The sequence below is a fragment of the Cetorhinus maximus genome, chromosome 32, assembly GCF_964194155.1.
Source record: "Cetorhinus maximus chromosome 32, sCetMax3.hap1.1, whole genome shotgun sequence".
NCBI lineage: Eukaryota > Metazoa > Chordata > Chondrichthyes > Lamniformes > Cetorhinidae > Cetorhinus > Cetorhinus maximus.
The window spans coordinates 17402483-17418296 of NC_135910.1; the positions used below are offsets into that span (position 1 = coordinate 17402483).

General features: G+C 44.3%; 1 protein-coding gene across 7 annotated transcripts in view; it reads left to right on the forward strand.

Moving 5' to 3' along the window:
- pak4 (p21 protein (Cdc42/Rac)-activated kinase 4) overlaps positions 1-15280 on the forward strand; it is a 109837-nt gene extending 94557 nt beyond the window's left edge. For 6 of the 7 annotated variants that reach the window (XM_078533223.1, XM_078533226.1, XM_078533222.1 and 3 more), the window contains 6 exons: positions 2626-3075; positions 6084-6217; positions 7087-7213; positions 8872-8997; positions 9947-10081; positions 12941-15280. In XM_078533223.1, the coding sequence (XP_078389349.1) occupies positions 2626-3075; positions 6084-6217; positions 7087-7213; positions 8872-8997; positions 9947-10081; positions 12941-13096 (1128 nt within the window). In that variant the 3' untranslated portion in view covers positions 13097-15280. The remainder of the gene's footprint in view (positions 1-2625; positions 3076-6083; positions 6218-7086; positions 7214-8871; positions 8998-9946; positions 10082-12940) is intronic. The other variant, XM_078533227.1, reaches the window with a different exon arrangement.
- Positions 15281-15814: the final 534 nt, after the last annotated feature.

Here is a 15814-nt window from a genome sequence, read left to right on the forward strand (position 1 = left end):
CCCCTCCCTTCCCCCCTGCCCCTCCCTTCCCCCCTGCCCCTCCCTTCCCCCCTGCCCCTCCCTTCCCCCCTGCCCCTCCCTTCCCCCCTGCCCCTCCCTTCCCCCGCCCCTCCCTTCCCCCGCCCCTCCCTTCCCCCTGCCCCCGCCCCTCGTTCGCTCGCTCTCTCTCCCCCTTGTTCGCTCGCTCTCCCGCTCCCCCCCCCGTGCGCGCTCTCCCGCTCCCCCCCCCCGTGCACGCTCTCTCGCTCCCCCTCCCCCACCACATTTCTCTCTGTCAAACTTCTTATCTGCTTTCACTAGAGTGAGTTTGGAGCACGAGAACTGTCCTGTGAGCAGAGCTTAAGTAGAATGGACGTACATTCTCTGGAGTCAATGAGATTGAGAGGCGGTCTCACTGAAACAGAAAAGTTTTAGTGGGTTTCAAATATTGTTCCTCCTGGCTCAAGAGTCCAGAACTGGGAACACAATCTCAGGATAAGGGTTTGATCATTTAGGATTGAAATCAGAAAATTCTTCACTCAGAGGGTTGTGAATCGTGGGAGCACATTACCCCAGAGAGCTGTGGGTGCTTAGCTGATGAGTATATTCAAGACTAAGATCAATAGATTTTTGGGTACTCAGGTAATTCAAAGAAATGGGGATCTGATGGAAAAGTGGAGTTGATCAGCTGTGATCTGATTGAATGGGGGTGGGTGGGATGGTTCTAAGTGACCAACTCTTATTTCTTATGTTAAATTCTGGGACAATTGGTTTTGTTCTATTACAGCTACATCTTTCAGCTGTAAAGATCCAGGGTGTGATTTTCATGAGTGTGATTTTTATGAGGTTTGGTGTGTTTTTGGTATCCCCTTGAAGATACGTGCCCTCTAATTGCTTTGTAATGTTCCTCTGATTCTACGCCATAGTCATACAAATGAACAATTCGTTCTAAGATCAGTCATTCTGAAGCAGCCAGGGCTAGGTAGTGACCTTGCTCCTTCTGATCTCTCCCTGTTTGGCCTCTTCCTGTTGCACACACTTCAAGGTGGAGGGTTCTCAGAAAGCCAGACCAGGCAGAATGGGCTGAATAGCCTCCTCCTGTGCTGTAAGGTCCCACGACAATCTAGAGGCAACGCTGAAGCAGTCTGGATTCCTTTCTTGATGATCGGGGATTCCTTGTGAACTGCAAATGATGATGTCGCTGGATGTGGAATTGAACATAAGTGGCGCAGGGTCAGCCTGTACCCTAGAACAGTGCATTCCCCCTCAAGCTCTGCTACTGCATGAAGTTAATATGGGAATGTGATGAGATGCATGCCCAGAAAATCCCCTCCGCCATTATGTAGCCTATGCTGAAACATTGGTCAGGGTTACGTAGCAGGGTTAGAAAAAGGGGAATGTTGATTTTTTTTTTTTTGTCATGGTTTGTAGTTTTGTGACTAGAATTTTAGTTGGTTGTTTTTATAAATGGTGCGTTAAATATATTGTTGAGATACACAGGTGAAGGGCATTGTTTAATTGAGCTCGGGATGGGGGTGAAGGAGGATCATGATGTGTGCACAGTATCACAATCCCAATGTGGAACCAAGGTTCTGAATGTAGGCACCCATCAGTCCTACATAATGGTTACCCTCTAGAAGTTTGATCTTTGTTTAGCGATGGGCGCAGGTATCTTAACTCTGCATGAGCTGCAACAAAGAGAAACTCTAAATTGACCAAATCTGATTATTTGCTGCAGTGGTAACAGGTGGAATTAGGTTCTACCGTGGATCGAGGTGTCATGTTTTATGTTCTGAAGACATCCCGACAAGATAGATATGCAGTTACAATTTATTGCCTTGGTCCATGTTCTTGGATGACAATACAGTGTAGCCTGTTTACAACATAAAGAGTTATAAAGAGAGACTGCTGGGACACTGGGTTAGTAGGTAGGAGGCAGACATATGTAAATAAAGGAACTATCAAAGGGAGTTGTGTCTAGTTTCATATTTCAGCTTCTGGGTTGTGATGCATTTATCAGTTTTGAGCTGTGTAACTTTGAGATGAGGTACTGAGACTGCAGGTCTGTCACTGGTTAGGGAGAACGAGGAACAACAATTTAAGGTGATAAGTTTAGAGTATCCCATATTGTACAGGAACAATCTGCATTTATTTAGTGATCAATCCCGTATAGGAAGATATCTGAGTACTTTACAATAAGGAGCAAAGGGATGTGATAGGCAGCTCTGTAAACATTAGCTGTACAACATAACTGACGATTACAGATCATCGATGGTGGACGCAGTTTGATGTGATGAGTTGAGACAGGGAAGTGTATTGGTTCACAGCCAAAGCTTATTGACTTGTGGAATTTTTCTTTCTCTCTCATGCATTGTTCCCTCCAATTTGTCTTTGCGTGAAGCTTGTTTATTGCAGTGTGCAGGACATTCCAGGTTGCTTTGTGGCTGTGCAGTTTCAGGGAACATTGCTCTTGTACAGGTACCATTGTGTTGAGTTTCATTATGATTGTTTATGTTGATAATGACTTACTTAATGCTGAAGCTGCAGACAGCTCTGTAGGTGTAACAGGGATGATGCATGTCTCCTTGTATAACCAATTCTAACAAAACTTCTTTCCTCCCCCCCGCCCCCTTTTCTTTTGTTAAGGTTGACCATCGAGTGGGGATACCTCATGAGGTCCGGCACAATGGGCCCAACGTGCCTAAAAATAACATGGGTAAAGCACAGCAGGGTCACCATAGACCAGGCTATCCTGAGCCAGCACACCAGGGCTTGGTGCCTCATGCCTCTGATACACACTTGCCACGTATGGCACAGCCAAACTCTCAGGCTCCGTACCCAGCACAGCCCCAAGGACTGGAGTCGCGGTCACCCCAGCGTGAGCCGCAGCGAGTGTCACACCAGCAGTTCAGAGCTGCTCTCCAGATGGTGGTGGACCCTGGCGACCCAAGATCATACCTGGACAATTTTATTAAGATTGGCGAAGGTTCGACGGGCATTGTCTGCATCGCCACTGTGAAGAGCACAGGAAAGCTGGTTGCTGTGAAGAAAATGGACTTGCGGAAACAGCAGAGGCGAGAACTGCTCTTCAATGAGGTAATGTGGGCACTGAGACCAACTTACACTGGTGATGACAGGCTATTTGCATTTAAAACCCACATCTAATATGTAATGCTATCTCCATATAAGAAACACAGGCCGGACATGCCTTGGATGCAAAATGCCACCAAATGGCTGTTATCCACCAAGTCAATCTTGGTGAACTCTCAAACCTACCCAAATATAACAGGAAAGCACTGATCTGCATAATGGGCTTCTCTCTAGCTCACTCGCTCGCGCGCTCTGTCTCTCGCTCGCGCGCTCTGTCTCTCGCTCGCCCGCTCTGTCTCTCGCTCGCCCGCTCTGTCTCTCGCTCGCACGCTCTGTCTCTCGCTCGCGCGCTCTGTCTCTCGCTCGCGCGCTCTGTCTCTCGCTCGCGCGCTCTGTCTCTCGCTCGCGCGCTCTGTCTCTCGCTCGCGCGCTCTGTCTCTCGCTCTCGCTCTGTCTCTCGCTTTGCCTTGCCAACCCACGTAGTAACTTTGGTCGCAACTGTGGCGTTTTGAGTGAATTGCAGGTAAGATCCACCAATACTTCTCACTTTCCTCCTGCAATAGTCCTGATCCCTTTAGCTCAATGTTCGCCTACTGGTGTTGATGAGGTGTCCCAAGGCCTGGATGAGAACTAATGCCTCCCCCAGATAGCCATTTCTGAACTTTAATGATAAGAGGCTGTAGACTTTTTGACCAAGGGGGGATCACAGCCCTACAAGATCCTCATGCAGTTTCTGGCAGGGATCACTGGATTACAACTAGGAAAGGGAATTGCAGCTGATATACCCTTTCCTCCACCCGGCACCAGCCTAGATACACTGTGGATACTTGTAGCACCCCTTACTGATGCCCTTTCTGAGGTAACAACTCAGTGCGGACCACTAATTGAACCTCCTGCTGCCTGATTTAGTGGTTAGCTTTGGGTCAGTATATTTACCAGCTGAGCCACTGGGTTTGGAGGGGCTGGGAAGTTATCCTGAAATAAACTGAGTTACAGCAGTGAAGTAATTTCCTCCCATTCAGAGGATGTGTCCTACATATAAATGGGACTTGAAGTGTGGGTCTGTGTTAATTGCTTTTGACACCATTATGAACTTATCTGATCTTACCATGGATAATGAGAGCATGGTACTCAGGCATTAATGAACATTGTCGTGGGGCCCAGCTCTGAGACTGTATTGGCACAAGAGGGGCCAGCTTCATAAGAAGTGGCAGGCCCTGTGGACATTACAGCGTGGTGTAGAGTGGTGTTTTAAAAATAGCCGTAAGTGGAGTATAAAAGACCCGAGGCTGGGTTAAGCATTTGTTTTACAGACACTCTGTTTGGTGTTTCTGGCTGATAAATACATCTGTAATAGGTCTGATGTTCACTTGGTAGGTGTGTCCCCATCAGCTATATATACACAGTGTACACAGTAGCAGTGGAGAGCTGACCAGGCCCTCCTCGACACAGACTTTTCTTGAAGGTCACTGGTGAACAGTTGCACAGACTCTAAGTGCCCTTCGTCCTGACGTAATTTTTTTAAAAGTTCAGTCGTGGGATGTGTGAGCAAGGCCAACATTTATTGCCCATCCCTAATTGTTCTTACGATGGTGGTGGTGAGCCGCCTGCAGTCCACTTGATGTAGGTACACCCACAGTGCTGTTGGCGAGAGGTTTCCATGATGTCGATCCAGTGACGGGTGAAGGAACGGCGATATATTTCCAAGCCAGGATGACGTGTGACTTGGAGGGGAACTTGCAGGTGGTGGTGTTCCCATGTGTTTGCTGCCCTTGTCCTTCTAGGCGCTGAGGGTCATAGGTTTGGAAGGTACTGTCGGAGGAGCATTGGTGAGTTGCTGGAGTACATCTTGTAATGGTACATGCTGCTGCCACTGTGCTGGTGTTTTGGTAACTGTTTAAGGTAGTGGATAAGGTGCCAATCAAACGATTGAGCTTCTTGAGTGTTGTTGGAGCTGTGTGGATCAAGGGGAGTGTTCCATCGTACCACTACTTTGTAGATGGCGGATAGGTTTTGGGGAGGCAGCGGGTGAGTCACTCGCTGAACGTTCAAGGCTATTTGATTGAAGAGTGGGAGTGAGAATTCTAATATATTTCCTCCACCTCCCTCCCTCCCTACCTCCTTCCCTCCCCTCCCTTGCACTGATATAGGTAATGTCGGCAGTTTGTCCGTGTAGCTCAGGCTCCCCACTTTGAGCAGTGACTTGGTTTTTAGGAAGAGGCTTGTCTTGATGTTTATCAGAACCATGTAGTTCTGGTGCTTTGCTGTTTTTTTTTTAGCAGTTACATAGCTTGCTAGGTCACCTCAGAGGGCATTAAGAATAGGGAATTCAGGAAAAGCGTCTTTACCCATAGAGTGGTTAGAATGTGGGATGTGCCACCACATGAATCCACTGAGTAGCATAAATACATTTACAAAGAAGCTTGATAAACGTAAGGGTGAATGAAGTAGGGAGGGAGGGAGCTCGTGTGGAGCATACAAGCTGACCCTTTAGGCCAAATGCTGTTTCTGTGCTGTATATTTTTAGGAACCTTTGCTTAGACTGGGATCCTCCTTCCCTGAAAGGTCATTAACAGATTTACCGCGTTCCCTTTCACAAATACCTGTGGTCAGGTTTGAGTTCTTGACAGTCTGATGTCACAAACATATGCGACTGTGGCCTTTGTTGCTGGGGCATGTATTTCAGCACAGCACTGTTGTGGTTATTAGTAATTGATATTACAATATGTTACATTGATGTACATGATAACCCAAGTTTAAAAATTGTTTGATGCAAAATGCTACAGCTGTCTGATTAAAACTGTAAGATGGAAGCAGGGCTGTCCTGAAACAGATTGAGGATTACACGGCCATTTGTGTAACTATAGCAATCTATAAAATGTTTTATGAGCCATAAATCTTGATGAGAGAGATGGCTTCTTCGGATTATAACTGAGCTCTCTGCCTGAGGTATGCAATTGTAATCCCTGCAGTAACAACGGTCACAGGAATGGCTTCCCCTTGTTTCTCCGCAGGTTGTAATAATGCGAGACTACCACCATGAAAATGTGGTGGAAATGTATAATAGTTACCTGGTAGATGATGAGCTGTGGGTGGTGATGGAATTCCTGGAAGGAGGGGCGTTAACTGACATCGTAACGCACACCAGGTATGGATCTTTCATTCAAGTGAGCACTGATGAGACAGTTTAATGCAGGACCGGTGAGCATTGCACTCTCAGATGCTAATATGTAGCAGTCCATTGTGATGTGATGGCGACTCACTTCTGTGATCCTTCACACTGCCCCAGCTTCTGATCATTTGTTTCGAGGAGCAACTGCACTGAGCTCAGATGCTACAGCAGTGAGAGGAAAAGGTCACCCTCCACACCCCCAAGCAGCTATTTGCGTGACGTGGGCAGCAAGTTGGCTGGGCTCGTTTGAGATGGACCATGTCCCAAGGAGCTATGGGGAAAGAGTGATACTGACTGCCATGCCATCCAATCAGATTCGGCGTAGGCGAAGCAGACTGAATATCAGCTTCCTGAAATTAATGACCCAGTGAAAGGAGGGGAGAGGTAGAAGGGTCCATGCATTCTAAATCACTTTTCTTTAAACCATGTGCACAGCATAAATGGTCACTGCATTCCAGAAATAATGATATGAAACACTGATACGTTAATGTGTTATTTAACTAAGAACACCAGATAGCAGGAGACCAAATTGCAAATTAACACATCTAACTGGATGTTCTAATCCAAAATTGATTTGATTTATTTTAAAAGTGCATTGAGCTACTGAATTCAATTCTGGATGAGTGGTAAAATTTTAGTCTTTTCCACTTAAATTTACACTGTATTTTGTTTTTTTTTTGTCGTAAGATTTTGACCGCATCAACTTTTTGCAACGTTTCTTATCTTGTTATTGCAACAAAAAAATATAATTGGCCCGGAGTATCTTCCTCCTGATGATGCCACAAATCTTGCCGAGATTGCAGGCAGCAATTTCCTGATAATGAATGTTAAATACTGTACTGCAGGATGAACGAGGAGCAGATAGCAACCGTCTGCCTGTCTGTTCTGAAGGGGCTGGCCGTCCTGCACGCACAGGGGGTGATCCACAGAGACATCAAGAGCGACTCCATTCTCTTAACACACGACGGAAGGGTAGGCGTGATGCTCATTAATTAGGTTTCTTGTGCAGAGCTGGTAGGATTAGATGTGTGAATGTAAAATGGTGTCTTTGCAGAATAATTTAAGCTGTGATTGGGATTGACCCCATCTATCGGTGTTCTTGCTAGTATGGTTCTCTATAAACCATGTTTATCCAACACAGAATACATGCAATTGAAGATTAGGACCGTGGTAATAGAGCTGACGTTGCTCTTGCACTCCCATCTCTCTCTGTCCTGTGCCCGCTGCCCCTTCACTTGCTCACTCTCTCGTGTGCGCTTGTTCTGCTGCTTGCACAGGCTGTCTTACCTCCTCCTTTGTAACTTTGGGAGCGTTTTTCCAGTGAATATTTTGTGCCACTGGCTGCTGTACACGCTGCAGTGAGGAAAAGACCCAGTAAGGAATCAAATCACCAATTGTCCATAAGGGACTGATCCCAGTGTCCAAAATTCTCTGCAAACCTGGGATAGACTGCAACTGCATGTCATGTGGAACAAGAAGCAAGCAGCTCTCCGAAACCACTGGCATTTATGTCCCAAACCATTCCTTGCTCGTTTACAGATGTTCTCTGTGATCCAGCTAACATCTTCCTCTTTGGTTGCAGTTAGTAAAGGGAAAAATGGTATTGGTAAAAGAAACAAAGTGAATTCAGTCATTAATAAATATATAAAATCGTGTCCTTAATTCTGAATAAAAATTCTCATCTTGTATGGTAGGAATGCCCCTTTCTGGCCACATAAGGTACTGCGCAGAGCAATGTAGCAAAGCTGAATCTCTTATTATTTCCCATCTTGCAGGAGGTTGGAAATCTGCCATCTTTGAAATTACAGGGATATAAGATTGAAGTCTTTTTTTTGTTTTGTTAATATTTTGATTGTTTCAAGATTAGAAACAAATTAACCCAGTAGTATAATCTTTTCTGCTAAGTAGTAACCTTTCAGCATGTTTGAGCATCCACTTTTTTTGTATTTATAGAGGAGTGAGAAGCCAGTCAGCAAATCGGTTTCCCAATATTGGGTTAGGATGTGAGCCTGGCTCCCTGTGTCTCAGTTAGTAAACCCTCCAGATCTGAGCAGTGCAGTGAATACAGTCACCAGCCTGCCCTCGGTTAACTGCTCTCTGTGCACTTGCTGAAAAGGCTGGGTTCCAGTACTCCCTGGGTTTGCTTGCTGTCCGCTGACTTGTGCTGGGATGCTCATACATGTTCGCGGTGGTTCAGGACCAGATTGGGCTCTCTGACAGTGTCCATGGAAACAAATGTTTGCTAACAAGAGGAAGAGAGAAAATTGGAATGCGGGAGGTGGGAGGGACTAAAAAGAAACAGGAGGCTTTAAGGGGTGAAATCCCTCTTGTAATATCTTGATTTAAAATGTTAGCGGGCACATAAAAAGTGAATTGACTTTCTTGCCAAAGGGAATCACCCTGCCCATATAATAGGGCCAATCACAATTTGACTCTGGTTTAAAAGAGTAGCATCTATTAGAAAACGCCAACTGTATCCCTCTCCGCAGTTGCTGTCAGACCTGCTGAGTTTTTCCAGCTATTTTTGTTTTTGTTCTAGATTTCCAGCATCCGCAGTCTTTTGCTTTTAGCATCTATGAGTTGTTGCCTTTACAGACTGGCTTTCAATGTGTGTATTTGTCTTCCTTAAGGTGAAGCTTTCAGACTTTGGCTTCTGTGCTCAGGTATCAAAAGATGTGCCAAGACGCAAATCACTGGTGGGCACTCCCTACTGGATGGCACCAGAGTTGATCTCTCGGTTGCCATATGGACCAGAGGTAACGTAACCAGCCTGTCTTTCTCTTTATTGGGGAAATTATAGAGTTGGAGTAAATCCATTAGATTATGCAAAAGTGTGGTGCAAGTGGATTTGACATTTATCCTCAATGAAACCAACCACGTACGTACTTTCAGAACTTGGAATTTCCCGGTCTAAACTTGATACCGAGAATCGAGTTCCACGCCTCAGTGAGCAAATGAACCACTTACCACAGCAGTGAGCTGCTGGACAGGCCAGGAGCACCCAGACTTCCCCCCCTGGTCTCAACTGAGTTGGACCTATGGTGGTTGAGCACCCTTAACCTCAGTGCCCCGAGAGAAAGGATTGGCGTTGGCCCCCACTCCTGGAGGGCGGGTGAGCACAAGTTTGGTGATGCTCTCTACAGTCAGATAGTCCCCTGGTCTTCAAGACTTGCACGTGAGGAACAGCCACTTGACTAAGGCTGTGGTGCTGAGCAGCCTTGTCCAAATTTGGACCAGCGCTTTCAGGAAAGTAAGGGACAACTGTAATCTCTAATGTTCAGGTTATACCAGCACCAATACCGACATTGTGCCTAAACCCGAGCGAAGTTTGAGCTTCAGATTAAACAGTTCTTGGAGTAAAATGTTCCTTTGATCTAAAATGATGAGAATTTGCTTTTGTTGCTCTTGTCATAAATTCTGTGGTTAGTGAGGATGAGATCTGTTATGTTTTTGAGAAACTGGGAGAAAGAGAATTTGTTTGTTTTTAAACCTAATTCACCCTGAAAATGTTTACCCTATTATGTTCAGTTAATAAATGGCAAAGCTGTCTGGTTGTTGGCTCATATTCTGAACACATGTTGAATAATTTGTGTAGTTTTCTCTCCAGCTGCCATGTTAGCTGCGGGAACACCAGTGAAAAGGGTTTAAGTGCTGTTCACTTTTCTGCTGAATGCGGGTTAACTCATGCCCTCCCTTTGTTTGCAGGTGGATATCTGGTCTCTTGGTATCATGGTAATAGAGATGGTTGATGGGGAGCCTCCATATTTCAATGAACCTCCACTTAAGGCCATGAAAATGATTCGGGACAATCTTCCCCCCAAATTAAAGAATGGTCAAAAGGTAATGTGTTGTATGATGCTATCACACAAAAGCTTTATTCAGCACACTGAGGAATGGAGTGTTTTAGAAAAGTGTGACAACCCAGTCATTAGCAACACCCTCTTAAGAAAGTAGGTTTTGTGTTTTTTTTGCTTCACTGAATTAAAGCAATGACAGGAATTTGTTATTATTAACCTTTAGACAGCCGACAGTTCCAGAGAGATTTCTAGCTTCCTGGAATGATAGTTTTTATATGTTTTAAATTCCAAAACATAAACTGGGAGCTATTTCACTATTGTGGCGTAGCCTGGATCGCTTTTATCTCTAGCGTTTTTAAGTTTGAATTTTATTTTTTGCTTTGCTACTTCCATTGCCTTGGAGTTGGGGAAGCGGCATCAAAGTTTCTCCTCGACGTAGGGCTGTGGCTGCAAAGCCTGCTCCTTTTCACCCAATCGGCTAACAACGAGGCTGCATCGAGCTGATTGTTTGAGATACTGAGCCAGATCGTGACTAACCTTTGTTGCATTTTCCATCGCCTGAGCAGGTTAGAGAATGCTGATCAGCGAGTTTACCCATTGCCCCCAGAGGAAGGGTGCACCTGGCCCAAAAAAAACCAGCATAATAAGGGTGGAAGCATTTTGCAAGAATGATAAATTTTAAACTTTCAGTCTTTATAGCTTTGTGTAAATCAACAAATGCAAAGTTTGGAAATTCTCCCCCCCTGTTTTCTTATATATATAAAAAAAAGAATGCATTCAACAACTTACATTTATATAGCACTTTTAGCATAATAAAACATCCCAAAGCATCTCACAGGAGTATTATCAGACAAAATCTGACACACAGTCACATTTAGGAGAGTTGTCCTAAAGTCTGTACAAAGAGCTGGTTTTAGAGAGTTCAAAATTTTGGGGCAGAGCCTGGCGCGAAGACTGAGGTTTTGACCTCTGCCTCCTGTTGCCCTCAGTTTTTAAGTAACTTTGACCTGTACAGGCATAGGTGCCTGGAGTGTGTAGAGTCACATACAGATCAGACTGAGTAAGGACAGCAGATTTCCTTTCTGAAAGGCATAAGTGAACCAGATGGGTTTTTACAACAATATGGTAGTTACATGGCTGTCATTAATACTAGCTTTTTACTTACAAATATACGAACATATGAATTAAGAGCAAGAGTAGGCCATTCGGCCCTTTGAGTTTGCTCCACCATTTGATAGGATCATGGCTGATCTGAATGTGGCTTCTACCTTCCTGACTACTCCCGTACCCTTTGATTCGCTTGTCAATCAAGAATCTTTCTAACTTAGCTTTAAAAATATTCAATGAAATTGCCTTCACTGCTTTCTGGGGATAAGAACTGCCCAAAATAATGACCCTCTGAGAAGAAAATTCTCCTCATCTATGTCCTAAATGGGAGACTCCTTATTTTTAAACTCTGTCCTCTAATTCTAGTCTCTCTCACAAGGGGAAACATCCTCTCAACATCGACCCTGTCCAGTCCCCTCAAGTTCTTTTATATTTCAATAGATCACCTCTCATTCTTCTAAGCTCCAATGGATACAGGTCCAACCTTTCATCCTAAAATAATCCCTTCATCCCAGGACCTCCTGAAATAATCTCTTCATCCCAGGAATCAGCCGAGTGAACCTTTTCTGAACTGCTAATGCAATTGTATCCTTTCTTAAGTAAGGAGACCAAAACTGGACACAGTACTGCAGATCCGGTCTCACCATGGCCCTGTACAGCTGTATCAAAACTTTCTTACTTTTATATTCCATTTCCCTTGCAATAAACAGCAACATTCCATTTGCCTCCCTAATCACTTGTTGCACCTGCATACTAACTTTTTGCGATTCATGTACAAGGACACCCAGATCCCTCTGCATTGCGGTGTTCTGCAATCTGTCTATTTAAATAACATACTGCTTTTCTATTCTTCCTGCCAAAGTGGACAAGTTCACATTTTCCCGTATTATACTCCATCTGCCAAATTTTTCCCCACTCACTTAACCTATCTATATCCCTTTGTACACTCCTTGTGTCCTCTTCACAACTTACTCTCCTACCTATCTTTGTGTCATTAGCAAATTTGGTCCTTCATCCAATTCATTTATCTAGATTGTAAATTGTTGAGGCCCCAGCACTGATCCCAGTGGCGCTCCACTAGATATAGTTTGCCAACCCAAAACCACCCTACTCTCTGCTTCCTGTTAGCTAACCAATCCTCTATCCATGCTAATATGTTACCCCCTTCATCATGAGCTCTTATTTTGTGTAGTATCCTCTGAAGTGGCACCTATCAAATGCCTTTTGGAAATCCAAGTCCACCACATCTACAGGTTGCCCTTTATCCACGTTGCTTTTTACCTCCTCAAAGAATTTTAATAAATTAGTCAAAACACAATTTCCCTTTCACAAAACCATGTTGACTCTGCCTGATTGCTTTAAGATTTACTAAGTACCTTGCTATAACCTCCTTAATATGGCTTCTAGCATTTTCCATATGCCAGATATTAGGCTAACTGGCCTGTAGTTTCCTGCTTTCTATCTCTCTCCTTTCTTGAATAAAGGGATTATATTTGTTATCTTCCAATCTGATAGGACCTTTCCAGAATCTAGGGAATTTTGGAAAATTACAGCCACTTGATCTACTGTCTCTGCAGCCATTTCCTTTAATGCCTAGGATAAAGTCCGTCGGATCCTGGGGACTTGACGTTCCAGAATAATTTATTTAAATTTCCCAACTGCCCTGGTAGGATTTGAACTCTTATCCCTGGATCATTATTCCAGTCTTTGGAATTACTAGCCCAGCAACGTAACCACCATGCTACCATTCGCTGACGTTGTATGTCTGAACCCAGGTCTCTCCTTTCTCTTGCAGGTTTCTCCCTTGCTAAAAGGCTTCCTGGACCGGCTGTTGGTACGGGACCCCTCCCAGAGGGCGATGGCGTCAGAATTACTGAAACATCCCTTCCTGAGCAAGGCCGGGCTTCCATCCTGCATTGTACTACTGATGAGAGGGAATCGGATAAAGTGAGCGGACAGTCTGCATGTTGCTGGATGCAGCAGAGGGGAGAAAGAAGAATCTGTGATTTAAAACTTTGAAGCGTATATCTCATAAATAAATCATTTGCCATTTACGTGAACAGGGGTATTTCCTGTCCAATTAGTGGGCCTGAGAGATATGTCTTTCTACTGGTGGAGAATTGTTGCCTCTGTGACCACCTGTTTCAACTGGACCTTCCGTCTCAGAACTTTGACACTACTGTTTCCAAGGGGGAAGAACCACAAAGGAATATAAATACTACTGAACAGCAAGACTTTTTATTTTGATTTGTAAAATGTAACTTAAAAAGACTGCTAAAGAGTTGATTAATGTAGTTTGTACACAGAACAACTAAGTGGATTTACACTGGAATTGACTACTTACTTCCTCCAGATCATGATTTGATTTTCTAAACACTGTTAGATGTAGTGGCTATACCAGTATGGAGCATGCATCCGGGATTGTGGGGGGGAGGGAGGGGTGGGTGCTACCCGTGAAATGATCTTCTGACCTTCAGTTTGGCAAAGAATGCTGGGATATTGGCAGGCCGAGAGCGATGATGCACACGCTCAGTGCCTTTTCTGAATCACGTTGGACTTGGAAACTAGTCATGCATGTTTATTTTACAGTAGGTCAGTTTAAAGAAAAAATTAGGGGACGTGTGCACAGTCTTGGCTAGTTCTGCAGAGAGAAGGACTGGCATGAAGCTCCAGCGAATCCATTCCCTGCTTTACTCGTTGCCACTGCTGGCATTGCAGGCACCAGCACCCTGAGATCACATCAGGCATGATAGATGTGGCTGATAGAATGCATGTGATAGTGAGAGCTGTATGTTATGAAGCATTATACATCCTAATTTAGTAAAGGAGGACACTAACTGTAAACACCATGAAGTTGGGCAGGCGAGGTGACACCTATCTGTGCTGGTACCAATGTAACATGAAGTGTTCTATTGACCAGGGACTGATCCACATTGTAAAAGTTTGTATTTCACCTACGTGAATATTGTGATGCTGGAATTTCCTGGCTCTTAGTTTAGATTATTTGTTTCTTTGACGTTGTTTCACCTTGAACAAAAACGCTACAAGATTTCCTCAGAATAATCTTGCCAACTGTAAGGAGTTACTGATGCACTTTTCGTATGCAGGTCAGAAGAATTAGCTGAGGGAATCTATTTCCGTTTAGCATGGTTTACTTTGCACACTAATACATTTTTAGCAATGAAGGGTGTGACTTCATGCTCGAAGACTGTACATTCAGAGCGTGGTAGCTGCACTGTGTAAGTTGGGAGGCTTGTTTAACAAGGAATCCCTGTTAGCTCCTAGTATTCTGATACCACAGCTACATGGTAGAAATGACTTTCTTCTTCCAGCTGTGATTGCTGTTGATGAGGTTGCAAGATGAGTACAGGGTTGATATGGACCTTTTTAACATCAATCTCCCACATGAAATGCTTTATGTCCCTCTAAGAGCGCTCTTTATATTTGGCCTGATCGCTGGTGAAATGCTGAACAGTCCTTGGTGGGTGTGACTCTCCTGAGATCATTCTCCTCTAATTGTTGGCTTTCAGTACAAGAGAGTGGCCCAGTGGGCTAGAATTCAGGTTTTGGTGCTGAACACAGTTCTCAGCGTTAGGTTTAGGAGAAGCCAGACTGATTCCACACACGATCTGTCCCAACAAGGGCTGGTCCTGTCTTTTCCCAGCTTTAGAGATTTGCTTTGATTCAACTGGCTACTGCAAATTTGAAAAAAAGGACAAAAGGCTAGTGCATGAAGTTGGTTTGATAATTTGGTAGATTCATCCGTGTCCTTGTAGAAGTGGCAGCTGAAATTGGAAGGTTCCCCTAAATTCAATATCCCAACAGCTCATTGCAGAAGTGTCTTTGAGAAGTTGTGTTTGAACCAGTGTCCGGCATGCAGCTTCATTATTAGTATGGATGGATGGAGAGTGACTACTGAATGGCTTTGCCTGGTTTTGTTTAAGGATATTTATATTGTAATTTTTTGTAACACAATACAGTATTTTTTTTTGAGAATGCAGCAACTTATTTTCTTGAGTAGCTACTTTACAATGAGATTTACTGTTTAAAAAGTGTTTTTCAATTGTGCCAAGAGGGTGAACTTATAAGGTTTTTAAATTTTCTAATTACAGATTAGAAAACTGTTTTACATGGAGTTTTCTGTCTCTGTTGTATTCCATGCTGTGTTTAATTTATGTGTCTGTGCGTGTGTCATGTGTGTGTGTGTGTGTGTATGTGTGTAGATTTTTTGTGCAGCACTGAGTTGTCAGTGTGCCAGAATGGGAAAACACTGCTGAAGTTCGCAACCCTAGCCTTGTGCCCTCGGTGTCTCACTCCATTCTTCCTTCACACTTTTCCACTTGATTTGACGCAGTTCACAATATTCTCACCAATGACGTTCTCTCTAAGCTGTGCGGCCATGCACAACCTGAAAGTTCCTACGCAGTTCGAGCATAAATAGACCCCTTCAAGTTACCACGAGCGTGTGACCACACAGAAATTTAAAGAGCCCGCAGAACTTAAACGGATCAGCAGCATACTACACGGGGGAGGTGGGGGGCGGGTACGTTGGTCAAGAGGTTGCTTCTTCAAACCCTGCTATGTGGTTTGATCTCGCGCACCATGTACCAAGCCGGTATAACACTGAGGGAGTGCCGCATTGTTGAGATGTTAAAGCAAGGCCCCTGTC